The following is a 23,745-nucleotide window of genomic DNA, read 5'->3' as shown; positions in this document are numbered from 1 at the left end:
TTGGAAAACATATATAATTAATAACAATAAAAAATTTATACTGTTGTAAGTCACTACATTTGTAGCAATGTTAGAATGGCAATATAAAACTAATAGAGGAAATTCTGAAGAGAGTATGTCAGTAAATGCAGACTTTTAATTTTTATAGAAAAAATGTACTTCTCTATCATTTAAGTAAAAACTGAATTTTATACCTCAAACTTAATATTATAAAATAATTATAACACAAAAGTTTATTAGTTACAAAGCCCTTGATTTAATTATTAGTATATGCTTGTGGACACAAGTAATTTTGTTAATAAAATTACTTACATACCTAATTGTTCAATTATACTTGAAACCATCCCAAGAGGTTTTAATTCAATATCTTCAGGCAGAATAATAGTGAGTTCTTCAACAGAAGGCAGCTCCTATAATAATATTTAAAGAGAGCATTAATCTTACTCCAACTTCAACAACTTAAACATTTTCCATTTAAAATGTTATACACATTTCTGAAGATGTAACATTAAGCACTTAAAACATCCTTATTGTGTTATCCTTTTTACTGGCTGCATGGACTTCTGATAGCACTTCTCCCATTTAAGTGACAAAAGTATCTCCACAGGTCTACAATATACTCTCTACATCCAATCCAGTTAGAGTATAGAAATAAATATTCCAGACTTTCTCCAATCACATTTCAACAAGAGACACACAAACAAAGCCATTATCATTAAGGACCCCCGAGACATTCCATTAGAAGAGAAATAACTCTACTAGCAATTATAATTGCCCCCAAAGAGTTCTCTTTGAGTTGTCTTATCAACTTGATTAATTAACCTCATGGTGACTAACCAGCAGACTATACAGCAATCTTTTCTGGGGTGTATGGAGAAGAGGTGAACATCTGGCCTCTTCAGGAAAAGAGCAATGAAAACTGTCAGGCAAACACAGAATTCCTAGAAACAGAATGTAGCCTGAGAAAGCTGTGAAGGTGTTACCTGGTATTTTCTCTAAATTACAAAATAAATTTCTTATTTTTAAAAAATAAAATAAATTTGAAAAATTTCTCTTCTTTGATCAGCTAAAAACTACAAAAATTCAGTTGCTAACTGAATAGAGATGAAGTTGAAGAGAAATCTACGAATAAAACTGATATTAGCCATTAAATTAAAAAAACAGAGCTTTTTGGTCTTGACCCTTGCCAAATTATATTAACTCTTGGAAGGAAGTTGTTCCTAAAGAAGTCTTGTTTGTTTGTTTTTTGGGGTATCAGGGATTGAACTCAGAGACACTCAACCACTGAGCCACATCCCCAGCCCTGTTTGATATTTTATTTTGAGATAAGGGTACAAAATGAACTAAATATTGTACAAAAAACACTTCAGAGACAAGTAAATAAAACCAGCTTTGTACAATTTCAAGTTGCAAGTTTGTCTTTGAAAGTCCTAGTAAGTCAAGTAGTATGTATTTGCTTTGAAAATGGCAGATATTTGGGGAACTGAATTAAAGGAAAACAGATCTATTTGTTTACTATAAATGAGCATGCTAGGAGAGGAGAAGTAAAGAAAAATATTCCAAATTCCATCAATAGGAATTCAATCAAGAGTATACTTTCATGGAGATTTTTGGCAGATCCAAACATATAAAGCTTTAGAAGATGCAGAGGGTTCAGATCTCTCTGCAAGATTCGCTTGGATTACCACATCAGATTATGTGTCAATGCCTGGATGCTATTTGTCACCATCTCTTTCCTAACTATTAAATTTAAAATAACTGGACTACCTCCAAGCCTAGTTACTATTTACCAAATTATCCTGCTGCTTTTCTTCTATCAAAATATCTTATTGTTTAACATTTCATTTGTTTACATACTTATTGTCCATTTTCCTAACTAGACAATAAATTCAACAATAACTAGGACCCAGTCAGTCATACTTGTTGCAATAGCACGAGAAAGATAATTGGCACATAGTAGTAGGTGTTCCTTATACATCTATTAAATGAACTGACTGACCTCATCAGACTAAGCTAATAAATTTCAGAAGTCAGTCTTTTTTAGACAGAGAAACCAGAAAATAGAAATATAATTCAATGCAGACTTTTCAAGGAATGAAAAAAAAGACCTAAACCCTACCTTTTCAAAAATAAAATTAAAAAGGCAGATCTTCCAAGGAAGATAAACTACCTAGAATGTATGCATAGATACCTCTGGTTTGCAGTAGCAAATATTACTATAATTATTAGATTAACACGTGGCTCCCTGATAACACAGCAGCTTCCCCTGGTACAATGTCAAGTAAATCTCTCAGCCATATAATCTCCTTTAATGGAAATAAAACTCAATCACTTTGCTTTTCCATGTGTCAGAAAGGAAGGTGTACAAGTGACAGAGAAGAGAAAAAATTTGCCAGAACACATTCTGAGGGGCACTATCATTTTGACATTGCAGAAATGATGAGGGAACCCTGGGATAGAAAGACCTTCATTATTTAATAAGCAAAAAACCAAGTATGCTCAAAATGAGAGATAAGAAAGCTATCTCCCTAATGAAGGTTAGGGAGATTAAAGTATTTACCCAGATTACCCTACTAGCCTTGTGAAAAGAAGAATAAATGGGTGGAAAAGTCCCCTTTTATTTTACATATACAATTCTAGACACTTAACTACATTTGTAAATTTAATTAATTAAAATTCAGTCTCCAGTCACACTTGCCACATTTAAAGTGCTCAACAGTGCTAGTATTAATATAATAGAACATGGACATAAAACATTTCCATCTCTGCAGAAAGATCTATTAGCACTGCTACACACTCTCACACATCAAGAATCCTTCATTACAAAACATGTAGCAAAGTATCAACAGCATCAATATATTTCCTGCCATTAATACAGGTATAATTTTAAGATAACACTATAACAGCATGTATCCTAAGTCTTAATGCTAATCTAAATACTCCATTTGGGAAATAAAGATTTGTGATAAATCTGCATTATCATCTTGTTTTTGAAAATTAAAATACAACTAAACACTTGTCTTAGATGTACATTATCTGCAATTAGAATAAATGTTAATACTATCATTTAAAATTAGTATTATAAGTTGTTTACTGCTCAATGTCAAAGAACAGTAAAAATTTTTTTCTGGACATAATCATCCACTACTTTTACATGTAATAACAAAAAGTAGTCATGGAAAGGAAGAAAAATATTCCATTGACATTGTCAACAAAAAGAAAAGAAACATGGAAATAAAAATTGCCAGACATAACACATCACTTGGTAACTGAAATACCAAAATTATACATACTAAAGAAATTCATTTATTTCCTACACAGTCCAAATCAAAAGGTATTTTAAGAGGCAATCTAATCCACGCAAATAAAATTTAAGAAAGCTGACATTAGATGATAAATGCATCCTTTATCTTGACAAAATATGCTACATTATTGTTATTCAAAAACTAAATAATCAGAAAGTTCAAGCGAACAGAATCCAATGTTGGTATAAACATTGCTACTAAAACCATGGAAATCTTAAGTATCATTCCCTATGAATCTGCTCCTCCCAACTGCTGGGTCCTCAGGCAAGTGACTTAATTTCTGATACCAGTCTTCTTATCCAAAAATAATGAAGAAATTCAGTAAAAGTTCTACATAGTACAAACGCTGATACAATTTTTAATATGTTGAAGTGCAGGAATAGAAAAGACAGTACAATTAATAAAGAAATTATATACCAGACTTGAACAAAATAATTACTATAATCCTGTGATAAGACACCATAACTATGGCAGCAAAAAAAAAAAAAAAAGCAAGATCTTAAACCACACTTTTGAAACATACATGAAAGCAATCATTGTCTGTGTCGTAAGAATATTATTAAATTCTCATTCTCTAAATATTTGTATGAGCTACAAGGTTACTCTGTGAAGTAAAATATTCAAATAAGTAGTACACAACATTAAAAATCCATCCTATTGAAAAGTAAATTATAGACATGCCAGTCAAAAATGAGTGTCTAAAACTTCCAGCATAAAAATGGAAGGAGCTATTATGTACAAAAAAGCCCTCTGAGAAAATGACATTCATGCTTTATAATTTGGCCTTGACTTCCCTAGCTCTTCTGAAGGCTTACCAATTGGGCAGGGGCGGGGGATGGGAATCAGTAATTTGGGTATCTTCTAAAGCAAAATTATCTAAAGAACATGAATTTGGATTTTTACTCATGAAAGCAGAATAAGGGCAGCACAGGGTGGTGTGTAAAGGAATCAAATATTCGAAATGGAAACTAATTCTTTTTGGTATTCATTTGGGAAGAATTGAGAAAAGTGGGGAAGATAGAATAAAATTATTTGACCACTTTTTCTCCTATTACCCAAGAATAGAGGACACGCACATGGCAGCCAATTACCTGATGCTACTGGGTGAGCCTTCACTTTTCAGATATGGTTGGAAAGTAGGATCCCATCCCTGGAGTATTGAGAGCCATGATTGGATTTTTTTCCCTATAGCTGGTAAGACATATTGGAAAAAAGAATGGATTAGGTCTGTATACTTTGTGCAAAGTCTGACCACATTTAATATTTAATTTCTAACTAATCAACTTTTCCAGGGAAGAGTAATTTTACAAGTTTCCATGGATTGCAGCTATTTCTGTAGCTATCACCAACAGCATTAATTTTGCCCTCATTTATTACCCTATTGTTTCTGACACTAACTGTAAGCTGGCCCATTAAATATTATCACCTAAAAAATTAAAATCAACAATTCTCTGCAATGTCTTTATATTTTTCATTTAATGATTATAATGTTTCCACCCTGTTCTTCTCCAAAATTACAGTCATAGAAACAAAGTTTATAAAAATATCTTCAAAAAGCTGAAATAAAATTATAGTCCATTTCAATAAGAAAAAAAAGATCCAACTGTAAATGTAACTCAAAGTCTACCTTTTATGTTAAGTGAGGAGTCTATATTTCATGAACTGCAAAATTCCATAGTCCAAATTTCTTAAAAAGGTGAAAGGTGAAAAAAGTGCTTGTTTAGAACTAAAAATATTAATTGTATGGATAATAAATGAATGAACAATAAACATTCCCTGGCTCCTACAATGTTAAATGACATTGAGAATAAAACTGTCATGTGACACACTTGTTCTTTTTCCTTTTAAGTCCACATGCTCTTCATTATCACCTTCCCAACCAGAGCCATCTTTCAATCTCCCTCATATCTTCCTTAATCACTGCAGTGCAAATCATCTCCCCTTCCACTCGATCCTATGGCTTCTTCCATCCTTCTGACATTCTGCATTAACTCTGATGTTACTTTTCTCTCAGCCTAATTATGTAGGCTCACCCTCCAGCTACATTCTCTTTTAATTTACATTTGTCTTTATCCAGTACAGTAGTCAGGAGAACTCACTTATTAAAATCTACTGGGGAATGGAGGAATCTAAAATATAGAATGTTTTTGTATAGTAATAATCCCATATGTATATATACACAGGACATATATGGACACTACAGTGAATAAAACAGTATGTATTTGAGACTTTTAAAGACATCATCCATGCTTCCCATAAACTCTTTAGAAAGTGTTGTACAGTGAAAAACAAAATTTTATTTTGTAAAAAACATGAATATTGAAGAGCACAAAATATTAATAAAAAATAATCTCAAGTATATATGCAATTCCCTAAATATCAGGCATTTTGAGAAGAATATTAATAAGTACCATCACATTCTAGGATAGAATGTAAATTCCTAATTTATCTACAGTCATAAAAAGCTTAAATTTAAAGAGGCCTGCATTTAGGACAAAACTTACAAAAAAGATATCTGTCCTTGAAAACAACACATTCAATTAATGTTAGGTGCAGAGCAAAGTATAATACAATTTCATAGCACTGGGAGATCAAGTAGATACGAAATATTTCAATAAAACTTCTAACCACGTAAGGTGACCCAAGACATTTCCTAATATCCATTATCAGGATGTTTTAGAATGTGTGTCTATGCTGCAGCATCAGCAAGAGAATATATTACATAAATAATATATTATATAAATATATAAAGTGCACTTTTTGATATAACACAAGTAATCTATAAATTACGAAAATAAAATTTCTCACAAATTGTTTATCAGGATTAAATTTTTTCTTCACTATGCTACATTATATGCATAAATATACATCATCATCATTATTATCCTTTTTTTTAAACTCCCATAAGCACTGGGTCATAATTTTAAAATATTAGGTACAGGCTTTCGGGTTTTCAGAAAAGAAAACAATAGACATGATTTATAAAATTCATTTCTGGTTAAGACTTCAGAAAAACACAAACCCAACTGCTTTTATGATTCAAAATTTTCAGTTACATTTGATATATTCGAATAAAGAGTTCAGGGCATAAACTGCTGAGAAAAACTTTAAAAAGGACCTAATTTTCTAATTTATCAAACATCAATAAATTCTATGTAGTTTAATATAAGTCCAAAGCTATAGTATGTGCTGCCTTACAGTTACACTGTAAGTTATATATAAACCTCGGTATTAAAGTTTATGTTTAAAAGAATAGTTCCACTTGGTTAAATTTAAGACCACATTACATAATTGAAGAAAGCCAATTAAGACTCCATTTTCGAGGTCTTTGTGGCTCCCAGCCCCCATTCCCCTCACCACTTCCTCACACTGTTGTTTTTTTTTTTAATTGGGTTACAATCAGATCTTCTTGAGAAGACAAGATTTAGTTATAAGCCAATACGGGGAGAGGGATTATATTTTGTAAGGTTTAATCTTAAAAGAACAATCTTAATGTTACTTCACTGTAACTCCTATGCATCTACAACTAAAGATCTGCACAGTTAGTACAGAATAAGTATCTCTTATCTGAAAGGACTGGTACCAGAAACGTTTCAGATTTTTCTTTTCAGATTTTGGAATATTTGCATATACATAATAAGATATCTTGGGGATGGAAACTAAGCCCAAAGATTAAACTCATTTGTTTCATACATACCTTATACATGTAGCTTAAAGATAATTTTCTACAATATTTTCAATAATTTTGTATGTGAACCAAAGTTTCATGATGTAGAATTTTGACATTCAAAGTCTCATTACGGTGGTGTGTCTCACTGACATTCAAAAAGTCTCAGACTGACTATCTATTTATCTATACCTTCAGATTAAGGACAATTAATTCTAAGTGCAATCAGATTGCTAGACTCTAACTTTCTAAGAATGAAAAAGCTTTAAAGAGACAGACCCTGAAAGGCAATTCCTACTGGATGAGCAGACTAAACAAAGGTAAAAATGAGGCTCAGCATCTCTAAATAACTACAGAAAAATGCCTAGAACGCTTCAGAAAGACATGGCATGAAACAGTTAAATTGGGCATGTCAAAGTTCTAAAGATCCCTGAAGGTCTAACACAAACTCTAAAATTGCTATTAACTATTTGGAGCATTTTAATTTATATGTACCTTTTTGCAAAAACAACACGGCTAGGAGAGTTCATTAATTTTCTTCAGAATTTCATAAAGTTATTAGATTAATAAGACTGTACAGAGCAAGCAGCTCCCAAAAGCCAAGTGCTACATCAAGAGTTCTGAACACAACAGCACACACTACACTAGGTAGAGCTAGTTGTAGCAAAAGAGGGGGGTTGTCATTTTTCTATAAGAACAAATCTAAGTTGGAGCTGGGGATGTGGCTCAAGCAGTAGCGCGCTCACCTGGCATTCGAGGGGCGCTGGGTTTGATCCTCAGCACCACATAAAATAGAATAAAGATATTGTGTCCACCGAAAACTGAAAAATCAATATTAAAAAATTCTCTCTCTCTTAAAAAAAAAAAAAGAACAAATCTAAGTATAGGACTGTACCAAAGCAGGCAAAGAAATATGAAACTAATCAGTTCATGGGAAAGTTGAAAGTAAAATATGCCTTATTTAGAACCAGGGACAATGAAATCCAGAAAGCTAATATTAAAAAAAGTCAACCTACAGGTAAATGGAGGAAGCTAGTCAATAAAAAAAGAATGACACTGAACAAGAATGTTCAAGAGGCACTTAAAAGAAACAGTGTGGCCAGCACTAATAGCTGCCTTAGTTTTCGGTGCTTTCTCACTCAAGCAAGTTTGCTATAAATCTTTCTGTTCTCTTGAAGTAATTTGAGTCTCTTCCTCACAAATATAAACACTTCTAAGTATTCCCTCTATAGAGTATAACTAATATGCTGACTACCCAGCTTCCCCTAAAAGGGATATAAGCCTTCCTTTTCCTGCGAGAAAGAAACCATTCCATATGGTTTATATGGGGCTGGTAACATGCACCCCCATCCTCCTCAAAATACACACATTCACACTCCCTTCCTGTCAACTGGCTCTTAGACATTCCCACCCTCTCTCACTAGCCCATGAGTTCTTTTAATCTTCTACTCTCCTACACAGGCTCTCACACTCTCTCCTACACACTAACCTACACAGATTTATGCCCAAGCAATCCAAATACTCATCCCACTGGCCTCAATGCTTTGTTCAAGGCTGTGTACCAGGTCCCCAGGAAGCTAGAAAAAGTCCTCCCCATGACTTGCCCATACTAACATTACTGGCCAAACTGCCAGCCCTACAGAGCAACACAAAAAGAGGTAGAGTCCTAAAGACCCCGAGAACTTGTAGGCATACATACCACTCTTGGTATTCAGGACCAAATCCTTTTCCCTTGAACTTCGGAGCTGAAATCCTGAAGGAGTCCCGATACATCCTTTCAGGGCTCTAAGTCAGAGATTTACAGCATCCCCAGGAACTCATCAAACCTCTACTTGTTTCTACCAGCAGAATGGTAAAAGGACTAAAAACTTTGTAGTAAGTGTCCTTCCTAATCACTTTTTGTAAACATAAAGTGAACAGCTAATTAAGAATTCAACATTAAAAACTGAAATTGTTTCTTCCATCCTACTCAAAGATTCCCTGAGTAGCACAAAAAGGAACAGACCAGTTCACTGTTCCAAGTTTTAAAATCTAACAATACATTTTCCTAGTAAAGATGGAATTTTCTGATGAGGTGAACACATATACACAAAATTCAATAGCACTCTGGCAATTAAATTTGTCTGTGTCAGAATCCATTAGATATTACAAAAGTAGAAATTGAACTAGTCTTATTTACAGCCTCTGGCATATGGCAGGTGTGCTACAATTTCTTAAACAAATGAATAAATGAACTATACCTATTCAGACACTTATTCTATCATCATTGCTACTTTTCACCATTTTTACCATTATCTGTAAAGCACTCTACTGGGCACAGAGAAAATGCAAAGATCAGATAGGAACTCAGTTCTCAAAGAACATCCAAGCATTTTTGTGGCCAAAGACCCTTTATGAATTTTGGTGAAAATATGGGCACTCTATTCAGCAAAATACCTAAGCAGATACGATAAGATTCTGCATAAATTTCTAGGGATTCCCACAGTAAGAATTCCAGACTTAGTAAGATAAATAACACAATGATATAAATGCATTCACAAAACACTGTGGTTTTTTATTTGTTGGTTTTTATACACTAAGAAGAAACTTCTGAAAGATGAAACAATACTTTCAGAAATTAATTATATAAATTGGGAGCCTTTGTATAAGAAATATTAACATGCTGTGTAGCATGAAAATATAAACAACTATATACAAATGCAAAGGTTTTCTTTCAACACATAAAGCATAAATGAGATTAGAAACTTTTTATTATGAGAAAAAAATAACAAATATTGGCAGAATCCAGTCATGAGAAAGACACTGACTGCCCTTAGGTTTTACAGTTTTTGAAGTCTAACATTTAACTATCTTTATTGATTTAAGTGTTACATAATAATTAGGACTAGTGATCATTAAACTTTTAAATAGCATCAATAATAACTAAAATATATGGATGAATGGAGTAAGAACATACAGCAATGTAATCTACATTTTGAAATTCTGAGATGAAATTTCTCTTGGGTTACAGGTTTCAATCAGATGACTAGCATACTCCTCAGCTTAAGAGGACATAATCTCACAAGACTAACTTTGCCACCCAAATTTATCAAGCACCAAAATATACCATTCTACAATAAACAAGTTTTCTCCAACTATAATTTTAGAAAAACTTTACAATTTCAAGTGAATAGAAATCCTAAAAAGCTTAAGCTATTGAATTTTGCTTACTACCTCTCTAAAAACAACCAATTAAAAAGAAGTCAATTACTATTAAGAAAAATTTTCAGACTTGTGGACAAAACACAAAGCAAGTCTATAAACCTGCATCAGTAATATCTTTTTTTTCCTTTTTCTTAAGTGCTTTTCCACTGAGTTATACTCTCACACAGACATATTTTCCAAAGCAAGTGAAAAAAACAGAAAGCACCAGAATGAAGTTGATGTCCCAACAAGATCAATCGACAAATGTCAAAGTTAGAAGCAACCTCAGAAATTACCCAAACCATTCCTCTCTTTTATGTATGAAAGTCAAAGCACAGCAAAAGCATGCTCAATAAATTAAGAAAAGATTCCAAATTTATGGAACAGACACAGGCCAAACATAACCAATATAAGTACCACAATAATGTATTTTAAAACATGAAAATTAAATTTAACAAATCTAAGTACTTACATTAAGAAGTAATTCATCTTTTGTTTTAAGAGGAAAATTCTTATTTTCTTTCTCAACTTGTAAATCATCATCTCCATCTGACAACACTGGAGGAAGTGATATATGAGAGGAAGAGGAAGATGAGGAAGAAGACGATGAGGAAGAAGAGGAGCTTGAACTATCTGAATCTGTTTCACTGTTGGAGGAAAAAAGTTGAAAACTTGGTCAGTATTATTATGCTATTAAAATAAGATCATTCATCTACTTTACCCTGCTTACTACTCCAAGTCTAATTCAAAAGCTAGCATTTCAAAGCTTATTATGATATTGAGAAAGTAGTCTTTATTCTACCAATAACATTTTCAAAATCTCTGCTATAATCCAGACCCTTACTGCCATAGTTTCACATGTTACATGTCTAAGTATAGTTAAGTAAGTGACAATCACTGCCTAAAGGATGCTCTAGGCAGGGCACCTTTCTTGGTCACCAATGAAAGAGTTTCTTCTGCCTTTAGACTACTGGGGAACCTTGTCTTCTCTAGTAGCTGAACAGCCTCTCCCCACAATAATCACCCCTTCATCCCACTGCTGTTATTTTCAGAATTTTATGACCCTCCATCCTAATCAGTTCATGCTCTTGCTTTTAAAGAATTGTTCGAGTACACATTAGATAAGAGGGAATTATTAATTTTATATAAACAGTATTTATGTATTAGTATTTTATAACAGTATCGTGTTTGAGAATGTTTCCCTTCAAGAACATATGCTGAAATATTTAAAATCTCATGATGTCTAATAACTTTAAAATGGTTCAGCAACATATTAAACAGTTAAAAAATGTTAAAACTGTTAAATCAAGGTGATGGCTATACTGGTTTGTACTAGTGTGTGTGTGTGTTTGTGTATACACGCATGCACACATGTGCGTATTGGGGATCAAACCCATGGGCACTGAATTGCATCCCCATCCCTTATTTTGAGACAGGGTGTTAAGTGGCCCATACTGGCCTTGAACTTGTGATCAGGACTCCTGTCTCAGTCTTCCAAATAGCTGGGATTATAAGCATGCATCATTGTGCCCAGCTTCTTCCACTTTTCACTAGAAAATATTCAATCATATAGAAAAGTTTTAAAAGTTTTTCTATAAATTTATACTACATCCAAGATAAAAATCAATGACATTCTTCACAGGACAGTCCTAAAATTCATTTGGAAGAATAAAAGACAGAGAATAGCCAAAATCAATTCTAAGCCAAAAAAGCAATACTAGAGACATCATAATACCTGACTTCAAATTACAATGCAGAGCTATGGTAACAAATGCATGATACTGGCATAAAAAGACACATAGACCAATGGTACAGAATAGAAGACACACAGACCATTGGTAAAGAATAAAAGACACAGAAATAAACCCACATATCTATAGCCCAAAACATATACTGGGAGAAAAGACAGTCTTTTTTCCAAATGATGCTGGGAAAACTGATTATCCACATGTTTAAAAAAAAAAGAAAGAGAGAAAAAAGAAACTATATCCTTATCTCTCACCCTGCACAAAAATCAACTCAAAATGGATCAGACCTAGGAATTAGACCAGAAGCTAAGCAACTATTTTCTCAATAGGACCCCTAAAGCTCAGGAAATAATTCCAAGGATTAATAAGTGGATGGCATCAAATTTAAAAGCTTCTGCACACCAAGGGACACAATTAGGAATATGATGAGAGAACCTACAGAATTGGAGAAAATCTTTGTACTCTTCTGACAGAGGATTAATATCTAGAATACATAAAAGAGCTCAAAAAACTTCACACCAAAAAAGCAAATAACCCAATTAATAAATGACAGACTCAAATTAAAAACAGACAGTTCTCAAAAGAAATACAAATGGCCAACAAATACATGAAAAACGTTCAACATTGTTAGTCATTAGGGAAATGCAAATCAAAATGAGATTTTATGTTATGCTAGTCAGAATGACAGTCACCAAGTACACAAATAATAATAAATGCTGGAGAAGATGTGGAGAAAAAAGGAACACTTTCACACTGTTGGTGTGATACTGTAAAATAGTACAAACATCAGTATGGAGGTTCCTCAAAAGACTAGACATGGAACCACCATATGACCCAGTTGTAACATTTCTCATTATTTATCCTTAAGAATTAAAGTCATCATACTAGCATGATACATGCATACCCATGTTTATAGCAGCATAATTTACAACAACCAATCTATGGAACCAGCCTAGGTGTCCATCAACGATGAATAGATAAAGAAAATGTTGTATATATACACAATGGAGTTTTATTCAGCCATAATGAAAAATGAAATTATGTCACTTACAGGAAAATGGATAGAACTAAAGACCATTATGATAAGCGAAATAAATCAAAACTCAGAAGGTTGTTTTCTCTCATATGTGGAAGCTAGAGAGGAAAAAAAGGGGGGAGGGCTCTCATGAAAAGGAAAGGGAAATCAGTAGAGGAAAGGGACCAAGAGGTGGGAAATGGGGTGGGATGGGCAAAGTGCTTGGGAGTGATAATGGACAAATTATAGTGTATTATGTGCATGTACAAATATAAAAAACAAATTCTATCAGTATGTACAACTATAACGTGCCAAAAAAAATGTAGGAAAAAAAAGTTTTCCTGTAAATTTATACTGTATCCAATATGAAAGTCATGCTCCTTAGCATGAGATCTTAAGAGTCTTAGCAATCAGGTTCCTGGTAAACTCCACAATCCCATCTCCCACCACTTCTCACATGGATCCCATATCTATCATACAAACTCATATAACTTTCCATAGCCCCTAACATTTTCACAACACACCACTGCTTGCGCTATTTTCCTTGCCTGCAATGCCCTCAACCCAGAAAAATTCTCTTTATAGTTTCAACTCAAATATTATCTCCTATGAACCCCCCCCTCACCAAATTTACTTCTTTCCCTAATTCCCACAGCAATTCTCAAATTGCTACTATACTCTATTAGTACTCTAACATAATTCTTTGAAAACCATGCTGGGTTACCAAAAACCTGAAACTAAATACCACATATATGTATCAAAACGTTGTCTAACTACTAGTACAGGGCAATGGTTGTACCACTTTTCATTTTTTCAAATATTTGGTACCCCCTTCCATCATCCGCATATGGTCAGTACTGTCCCAACATTGTTCGGTTTATTGGAATGACATACCCCAATGCCTGCCTTCAAAACTTGTCCCCAGATCATCTAGCACTTATTTCACTTTCCTAGTGACATGGACTCTGAAATCCCATAAGATGATTATAACCTTAGAACTGCCAAAATATCCTGCCTTGTTTATAAATGGCTTACTTGCCCCTCTCCTCTATACATTCCTTCTTGCTGTATTTAAATTCTTCATCCTTCTCCATACCCTCTACTCTTAGTTGATATTACCCTGAAAACTCCTTTTCTCCTCACTGTGTATCCTCAGTACCTGCCCCCACCCCCCAATTATTCAAATATTTGTAGGTAATGTTCAATGAGGTTTTATAACAAGCCATATACTGGAGCCTTCTCTCACAAGACACAGGGAGGGGTTGTTTTATAAAACGTATTTAGAGCATAAAAAACTAAATAACTGATTAGCTAATTTCATGAACTTGTACTCCCTACAAGGATTCTAAAATTAACATGATTTTCAAGAACTTCAGAACACACAAAATAATGCTTATGATCCTCATTTCATCTGATTAAAAAAAAAAAAAAAAAAAAAAAAACAACCCCAGGACTACACTCTAGACTTAACACACACACTAATAATAATAATAATAATAATAATAATACCTGTAACTCAGATCTGACCCAAAAAGTTACAGCCACAAGGGTATATGCCAAACTGAATAGTTAAAAGAAAAAAAAAAAAAACAGACTTCGAATTGAAAATTACACTCCCCGTACATAAAACCACTTTGGCTATCAAATTTAGAAAAGTAGCGTGCAAGGCAAGAGCTAAGCAAAGGGCAGTGCAAACTCGAGGTCAACACGTGCGCCCCGAGTACCAGCTACCTCACTGCCCTCTAAGCCCACCCCGGCACCTTCTGGGCTCATAGGTGCCGCTCCCAGCGCGGGTCACACAAGCCCCATCCCCGCAGCTCCGGGGCTCCTAGGCACTCCACCTGTCAGAGTCCGAGTCCGAGTCCGAGGTCTCCGAGGAGTGCGGGGTCTGCGCCAGCCGGGTGGCGGCCGGGCCGGTGATGCAGGCCCCGCAGCGCGGCAGTTCTGGCGCAGGCTGGGGCGCAGGGCTCCCGCCCGCCTCGGCGCTCAGGGAAGGCGGTGGTGGTTGCTCCCCTGCAGGCTGAGCCTCCACGGCCTGCTCACGGTCTGGGCAACCCTCTTCCGACTGCAGCGGCGGCTGCGACCCCGGCGCGGGAACTGAGTCCGGAGACCGCACCTCTGCACCATGGTCAACCCCAGAGCCAGGGCCACTGAATTTCAGGGTTTCCAGCTGAGCGGCGGCAGCCTCCACCACCTCCATCACGCCGCGCCAGACACCGAGAAGGTCTCACGTTCCGGACCTGCAGACAATCTCTCGTCTCCCGCCAAAGAAAGTAAAACTCCCTCTGCAAGGGACACAACCGCGCCAGACGCAAAGGTCCCGCGTTCCACAGGTAACTACACGCGGAGAAGCCTAAAGACACGCCCCCGGCGTTATTCAGCGGCACTTCCGGGAGAGCGTGTGACGTAGCGTGACGCGACGGCGCGACGCCGTTCACTGGAGGCGGGCCTACCAGGGCCCTTGGGAAGTAGGCCACAGTCCATAGATTTCTTTGCTGCCTGTGAACTTTCTCACACATGAAAGGCCAGAAAGCAGGGCTTTCTGTACCTGAGTCTCGGCCACTTTTACTCGGAGCGCCGATTTGAAGCCTGATTAGGGAACAGGAGAGGTGCCCGAGGAGTGCTAGGTTGTGTACAGCAGAATCTTAAGCCAGTTGTTTTTGTATTTGTCCCCTCCACTCCCACCCCAACTCCAGGAACTAGGCATTGAACCCAGGCACACTAAGCCACATCCTCAGCCTTTTTTGAGATGGGATTTCAACAAATTTTTAGGGCCTCGCTAAATTGCTGAGGCTGGCCTCGAACTTTGGACCCTCCTGCCTCAGCCTCCCCAGTCGCTTTGATTACAGGTGGTTGTCATCATGTCCGATTTAAACCAGGACATCTTGAAAAGACCTTTCTGGTAATTTAATTGAAGTTAGATTTCTACAGGTAGAAAGCACATTTATCAAACATCTCAAAGAAAAGCTGGACTCAGTGATGCATGCTTGTAATGGCAGGGACTGAGGCCAGAGGATCACAATTTCAAATTCAGCCTCAGCAATTTAGCAAGACCCTGTCTCAAAAAAAAAAAAAAAAAAAAAGGATTGGGGATGTGGGTTAGCGTTGAAGTGTCCCTGGATTCAACTCCCAGTGCTGGAAACAAACAAAACACCAAACCTACAATTATTCCATTTCTCTTTTCCCCAAAGTACTCCCAAAATAGCAGTAATAGCCAGATTTTGCTGCTTGTTGATGTTATGTGGATGTCCATATTGTAGTTGACTCTGCTTCTCAGAAAGAATGGGATGACACCAACCTGGGAAACCTTTTGGTTCCTGCGTTTCCTGAGAAACCTTTAGTTTGGATTGTAAAGAGGGTAAGAAAAAGTTCTTATCACAGAGTAAGAAAGACTTCTCTGTTTTCCTATTAGATCTTCATTGTGATGTATCAGTTACTCGAGTAATAATCATTAGTACAATTTGCTAACCATGCATATATTATCAAGGACTGTGCTAAAGATTTTATAAATTATTCATTGAGAATTTATTATAGACCATCCATAGTAGTAGAATCTTCACACAAATTTAAGGCAAATATAATCAATCACTCTTCAGCATCCAAGGGGAATTGGTCCCCAGGGCCCTGCAAATATCAAATTTTAAGGATTTTGATGTAATAGTTAAAATGATGTAATAATTTATAATCTATACACATCTTCCTGTCTGTATGCTTTAAATATCTTTGGGATTATTTAGATATTTACAATATCAAAAACAGTATAAACAGTATGTAAATTATTATAGTATGTTTTAGGAAATGAAAAGAAAACATTCAGTGTTGACAAAATTTTAAGAACTATTTTCAAACATTTGTTGGTTGAATTTATGGATGTGGAACCTACTGATAGGGTCAACCAAAGAAGGCAGATAATCATAATTTTAAGGAATTTACAATCTAGTAGAAGTAAAAAAAGGTAAATGTACAGGAGATAACTAGAAAGAAATTTAATAGAAGATGCAAGTGTTGCAGCAAAGGGAACTTAGGTAGGGCTGGTGAGCTGTATCATGGAAATCCTCCCAAGTGAAACAGGAATTTAAATTTGAAATAGTACGTAGTATTGTAGTGATTTAGTAGAGCTCAGAGTTTCCAGACAAATATAACTTCAAATATCACTTTTACCATTGTGTTCAACTTTCAGTTTTACTATTGTTGTGTTGTTGTAACTCACCTTGAGTGGTAAGTTATATACCTAAACATCAATTTCCTTTGTAAAATGGAAAAGAAAAATACTATCTCATTTAGTTCTTGGCATATTAAATAAGTTTGTATAGAGGAGAATGGCATGTTGTGTATATTTAGTGTGTAAAATTGAACAATTCATACATAAACCTATGAATCAAATAACACTTCATTGACAATGACAAAATGTCTGTTGCATTTTTCCAGGAATTAATTGATACAAGTCTGAATCAAGGGATGAGCCCATGAAATAGAGGAAAGGTAATTCTAAACATCTGGACTGAATCAGCACACTCGAAAATTCCTGACCAATGGAACTAGAAAGTTGATATTACCAATAAAAATGAAGTAGTTGGAAAGAGATAATAAGCACATGAATTTGAGTGAAAACTGGTCAGTCATTTGTGCCATTGGACATTGAAGAACAGATTGGAATTCAATAGAAGGGTTAAGACCAGAAACAAATTCAAGAATAATTCAAGCACTATGAACTGTGAATACAGGCAGGTAAATAAATCATAGTCCTTGCCCTTAAGAAACTTAGCTAGTTTCTTAGTTTTATAAAAAACAAGTTGGAAAACAAGTAATATGTACTATATTAGAGGAATATAGAGGAATGTACATATGGGAAAAATTAAAAAGAAGGTACTGGGAAAGCTAGGGAAGGTATCGAATACTACTAGAGATATGTCATGACTGTAAGATTAATGACAGTCATAAAGCCACTTAAGCATCTAACAGGCCCATAGTACACATCACACAGCAGAATGATTACAAACTGGCCCCAGGGACTTCCAGGAGACAAAGGTACCCCCATACAGATGAAACTTCCATGAACCTTAAGAAAAAGTTTATCCTTAAGCGAATAGCTTAGAGTTTAAGCTATTTATGAAAGAAATACCTTATAACTGATATTGTCCAAAATATAGGAATAAGAGGAGAAAAGGAGCACCAAAACCTGATAGTGGTCATGGTGAAGGACATATGTAAGTTGGTCATCTGACACCCTTATTGTTATCTGGCCTATGCCACTGGTCTGCTCCCGCTTTCCACCTTGGAAGACCATAATAAACTGTTTGAGAATCACAGCCACTAAGACTCAACTTTGACTCAAATGGAACCAAAGGGAAGAAGGGGCCGCTGAGAAAGTAAACTAGGATCACCCTGTCCTCTACCCCCTGCCTCTGCAACAGAAGGCTTTACAATGAATGTGATATTTGTGCTGGGACTTTAAAGAGAACAATTAATTTGTTAATCAGAGAAAGTAGGAAAACTTCATACAGGAAACTAAATAAGATATTTAATTTCTTGCTTCAAACCCTGAATATTTGATAACACTTGAAATAAAATCCAGACTCCCAGCTTTGATTTTCAAAACTCTATCTGAGGTGGAGGCTACTTCCGCTTCTATATTTTACCATCTCGCCCTCCTTTATTGCCACAAATTTACTGGTCTTGATCACCCTTCATCTCACCAAGTTTATTCTTTGCATGTGGCATTTTCACTTAGTTTTTCCTCTCCCCATAATACCGTGGCTTATTTACTCTTATCTCAATTTTATTTTATCTCTACTCAAATATAACACTCTAAAGAGAGTTTTCCAGAATATTCAATCTAAGAGTCCTTCAATACCAGTCACCCTCTAAATTATTGCTCATCGTTTCCTTTAAATAGTACTTATCTTCAAGTTGTTGTATTTGTTTACATCTTCCTTGTCTCTGTTTTCCCATAAATTAAAGTCTCATGAACCCAGGAATTTTGTCTAAATTCACAGCTATTTCTTCAGCTCTAGAATCATAGTAAATCCTATAAAGGTTTCTGAATAGAAGAATGAAAGAAAGAAAACAAATAATAGAGCTTTATGGGACAATTGCAGTAAGGAAGATGCTTCACATATAAAGGTACAGAGAATATTAAATTTATCTGTTCAATTTAAATTAATATGATTATATAAGGAATGCTACAGTTGCAGATAAAAATTTTTGTTTATGAAATGGGGATGGTCTCTGGGTTGCAGAATAAGAATAACTGTACCTATGCCTAGCTTCAAAATAGGTCACTCTTTCACAATGGGTATTTTTTCTAAGTGCCTGAATGTTCCAAAATGTCCTGAATTTACCTCCAGCACTTCAGAGCCTGCCTGTCTACTGCATTATTTCTAACAGCTGCTAAACTTAGCCTGAAGTCTTTAGCCTAAGGCTAAATCTAACAAAACTCATTGAAAGACTGAGGAGCTTACAGGATCACTAAAATTAAAAGAGAATTTACAGTGAATTAAATTTTGAGTTAAAGGCCAGTCACATTTCAAAGTGAACATGTAAAATAGTCTTTAAAGTTCAAAAATAAAGTTCATGAGAGCATACATTTGAGTTTACCAATCTCTATGTATTCTAAATATTGAAAATTTTATGAAAAAAGACCCAATAACTTCTTAAGGCCATTTTTTTTCACTGTTTTGGAGTGCTTTCACTACTTAGAAATGCTGTGGCAGATAAGCAGCTTTGAATCATATGGAAATATGATGCAGAATCTTAGGCCTTATCCACTAGGCCTTTGACATCAGAAACTGCATTTTAATGAGACTTCCCATGTGATGTGCATGCATGCTAAAGTTTAAGAAACTCAGTGGCTGTGTCAGGGAGAGAACATCCCTAGACTAGCATACTGCTTGAAAATAAAATGAAGCGAACCCTTTTGTAAAAGAGTAGTTAAAGTGCTGAGCCACTGAAACTAAGATGAAGAGACTGAATATCTGTTTATTGATACCCGTAACTTGGATGCCCTATGAGTGAGATACATAAATACATAAATAGTATTTGTGTGTGTGTGTGTGTGTGTGTGCGCGTGCGCGCGAGCGCATGGTGCGTGCATCAGGTAGTTTTTCTAAGCACTTTGTAAATTTAAAACTTCTTTCCACAAAACTTTAAAGTAGATATAATTATTATCCCCATTTTCCAGTTCAGGAAGTTGAGGCTCAAAGAGGTCGGTTTTGCATTGGTGTGACCAAAACACCTGACAGGAACAACTTAGAGGGGTAAACATTTATTTTGGCTCAGGGTTTAAGAGGTTCAGCCCATGGTTGGCCGAACCTAGAGCTCTCTGGGCCCAAGGTGAGGCAGATCATCATGGTAGAAGGTCATGGTAGAGGAAAGCAGCTCAGGACATGGCAACTAGGGATCAGAGAGAGAGAGAGAGCGTGCACGTGCTCCATTCACAAAGACAAACTATAAACTCCATAGACATATCCCCTAGTGACCTACTTCCTCTAGCTACACCTTACCTAACTACCCACAGTTACCACACAGTTAATCCACTGATTATGTTACAGCTGTCATAATTATTTCACCTGTAAGCATTCCTGCATTGTCTTACACATGAGCTTTTGGAGGACATCTCATCTAAACCAAAACAGAGATTGAATGAATTTTCCAAGGTTATACAGCTGGTAAATATTTTTTATGTTCCTCCAGAGGAAGCATGAAGATTCTAGCTGATACAGTGACTGGGAAGGCAAGACTGTCTAATTATAAATGTCCATTTTGCTACAGATTTAAAGCCAGACTCTCTAATCAATTTTATCAGTAATTAAGATAAATTTTTTCCCATCCAACTATATCTTGAGTCATATTTCCAGACTGCTCTGTACTCAGGAGGAGAATAAAGGAATGTTATTTATTGGGTAACCAAAAGTCCATCATTTAAGACCAGGGACTAGAAAAAGCAAAATATATAGAAAATAAGTTTTCAGTAAATAAATAACAATATTCCACCTCTTCAAAAACAAATAACCCACATAATGTAACATTCTCCAAATGATAATTTCCAAATTAGTGTTGTCCAGTTGAAAATCTGCAATCATGGGAATGCTATATATATTCATTGCCCAGTGTAGTGTTCACTAGCCATATTAACTGTTAAGATCTTGACATATGACTAAAGCAATTGAGAAACTAAATTCTACTTATATTTAATGTTAATTACTTTAAATTTTAGTGTTTCTACAGATGAGGTCTGAAGATTCTAACTAATAAGGGACCAAACAGACAAATACATCTAGACCCAATAGACTATTCTGTTGCAGCAGCTACCATAGTGGACTGTTCCATTTGAAACCTTTAACATCCTTGCAAAAACTGTCAAATGTTTCTGTTAAGGTCAGCACCCTTCAGAGTTTGTTGTGGATAGTCCTGTGGTCTACAGTTATTATGTTTTTCATCCCTGTGTGATCATGGCTAGCACTGATTTTCAAATGTTGGATACTAAACTTTGAGGTCAGAATGTTTTGGGCTTTATGTCCCATGGAAGCTAGTCAATTTTCAAAATGGCCCATGCATTGGAACCAAATGTCCAAGTCACCAATTTATCCTTTTGTTTTTAACTCTAATTTTATTTGGTTAGTTTTCATTTTATTTTCACAAAAGCCATAGAGTATGTTTCACTTGTCCTACCCCCCTCACCAAAAAAAGATCACCAAAATAAGAGGGATCAAGTTTTCACAAATAAAGAGTGCTCCCATTGGACAGATTTAATGGAATACTGGAAGACAAAAGCTGTTTTTCAATTACATGGCACGAGTCCATATTCAAAGTGCCAATTACACAGTTATAGCCTCCAGACATCCCTGACCATCTGCCCATTAAAACCTGGAATAGGTCCCACAGCAGCATACCCTTGTAGCAAAGCCAAGAACCCACAAAACTTTGCTGAGAAGCATGCTTCTCTGAGAGCAGAAGATGATTCAAACAAAGGCACAAATTAGTGCAAAGTGACCCCCAACAGTGATGGAGTGTTAACGATCTCATCACTTTCTTGCTTAAAACCTTCTGTTTTGTATATTGATCTTATTTTTCTCACCTTATACTTTGCATTATGGTTTGGATATTAGGTGTATACTGAAAAGCACAAAACCAGAATGTTCAGAGGTAGGTAAAATGATTAGATCTTGAGAGCTGTAATCCAATCAGAAAATTAATTCATTTGCTAGACTAATAATTTTGTGGTGTGTGGTGCTAGGGATTGAACCCAGGGCCTTGAGCATGCAAATCAAGGACTCTACCAACTGAGCTATATTCCCATCCTGGAGTAATAATTTGAATGGCCCATTGGGTAGTAACTGAGATAGGAATTTAGGATAAAGACAGAAAAATACTAAGTCTAAAAGGAAACGTCACTGAGCCATCAAGAGGCAGAAGAAATACTTGTAATCTTGAGCAATAGGCTCTTGGCCCGTACCCTTGTAAAATGAGGGAAATACAAACGTGCAGGGAAGGGGGCCAGGGTTGTGGCTCAGCAATAGAGTGGTTGCCTAGCATGTGGGAGGCCCTGGGTTCGATCCTCAGCATCACATATAAATAAAGGTATTGTGTCCAACTACAACTAAAAAATGAAAATAAATAAATAAAAGTGCAGGGAAAACTGACACAGAATTGTTCAGCTCTATCCTGGCTCCAGTCCCGCTCTTAATACAACCCTTCTATAAATACTGGACCCCCAGCCCAAGGCAGGCTTCTCACTCTTGAGATAGCCCTCATTCTCCCTTAAATGTATATCTACTTTTCTAAATAAACATCTGTCTATGTCTTTGACTGTCACATACTGAATTTCTTTTTCAACTTGAATGCCAAGATCCCTGTTGTTTCTGGATTGAATTCCCCCTTCTCTCTAGGAACTCCTTGGACCATTCTCCAAAACCAGCTCTTCTGCTGTGATAGTTAACTATAGGCAGGTAGGACATGGCTGGAGGAAGAGCAGTGGAGTCCACCAACCATGAACTGGTCCTCTGAAACTGTGGGCTCAAAATTACTTTTCCTCCTCGAAGTTGTTCTTCTCAGGTAGTTCACAAGGATGAAAACCTGACTGACACATTATGAATGTTTTCAAACTTGCCTCATATGTTCTATCCCAGGCCAGTCCTAAAACTCAAATTCAATGCCTTTAGCAGCACACCAAGGACTTACTCCTCTCCCCAGTCACACACCAGAACAATCACATCAATGGCTACTATGGAGGGATCAAGTAATTGAGGGGAGAGTGACTGTGCCTTGCATGTCAGTAAATAGAGGAAGAGATCTGGTTGAAAGGACTCTCAGAGACATGCTGAACTGCTACACCCAAATCATACTCTGTAGTCTTCTTTGTTTCTTCTAGCAACCTCTTATAATTTTTTTTCCAATTATATCTCCTCAGATTTTGCATTCATGTGCATATATCTTTTAACCCTTTTGTTACTTGTCTTTATTAAATATTGTCTTTTTACTCAACCTGCACATCTCAGAACTATCTTGGCTAATACTGCTTCAGAATTTCTTCTTAATCTTAAGCATCCTCTAACCCACCAGCGCATCACTGCCAGCAGGGCTGCCACCCACTTGGCTCACCCATGCTGAACTGAGACAGGAATAGCAGGCACAAAGGCATAAGAGAAGACGGCATTAAGACACTGAGGTTTTTAATTGGAACTGCTTTAACAGAGGGTGGATTCACAGGTAATGCATTCAACACGTTTTTTACTCTTGATTTTTGTTTATTTTCAATCCTGTCTGAAGCCAGGGTTAATGTCCCCCTTTTTCTAAATTGTAGTTTACAGGCCAATTTTGGTATTTCTA

General features: G+C 36.0%; 1 protein-coding gene across 1 annotated transcript in view; it reads right to left on the bottom strand.

Moving 5' to 3' along the window:
* Naf1 (nuclear assembly factor 1 ribonucleoprotein) overlaps nucleotides 1–15,256 on the bottom strand; it is a 38,103-nt gene extending 22,847 nt beyond the window's left edge. The window contains exons 1-3 of the mRNA XM_071610546.1: nucleotides 14,760–15,256; nucleotides 10,628–10,802; nucleotides 317–410 (exon numbers count right to left, since the gene is read on the bottom strand). Of these exons, the coding sequence (XP_071466647.1) occupies nucleotides 317–410; nucleotides 10,628–10,802; nucleotides 14,760–15,118 (628 nt within the window). The 5' untranslated portion in view covers nucleotides 15,119–15,256. The remainder of the gene's footprint in view (nucleotides 1–316; nucleotides 411–10,627; nucleotides 10,803–14,759) is intronic.
* Between the last annotated feature and the right edge of the window lie 8,489 nt (nucleotides 15,257–23,745).

Source organism: Marmota flaviventris, chromosome 3 (genome assembly GCF_047511675.1).
Source record: "Marmota flaviventris isolate mMarFla1 chromosome 3, mMarFla1.hap1, whole genome shotgun sequence".
Taxonomy (NCBI): domain Eukaryota; kingdom Metazoa; phylum Chordata; class Mammalia; order Rodentia; family Sciuridae; genus Marmota; species Marmota flaviventris.
The sequence above is the reverse complement of the archived record's forward strand: the minus strand, read 5'-3'. Positions and strand labels throughout refer to the sequence as shown.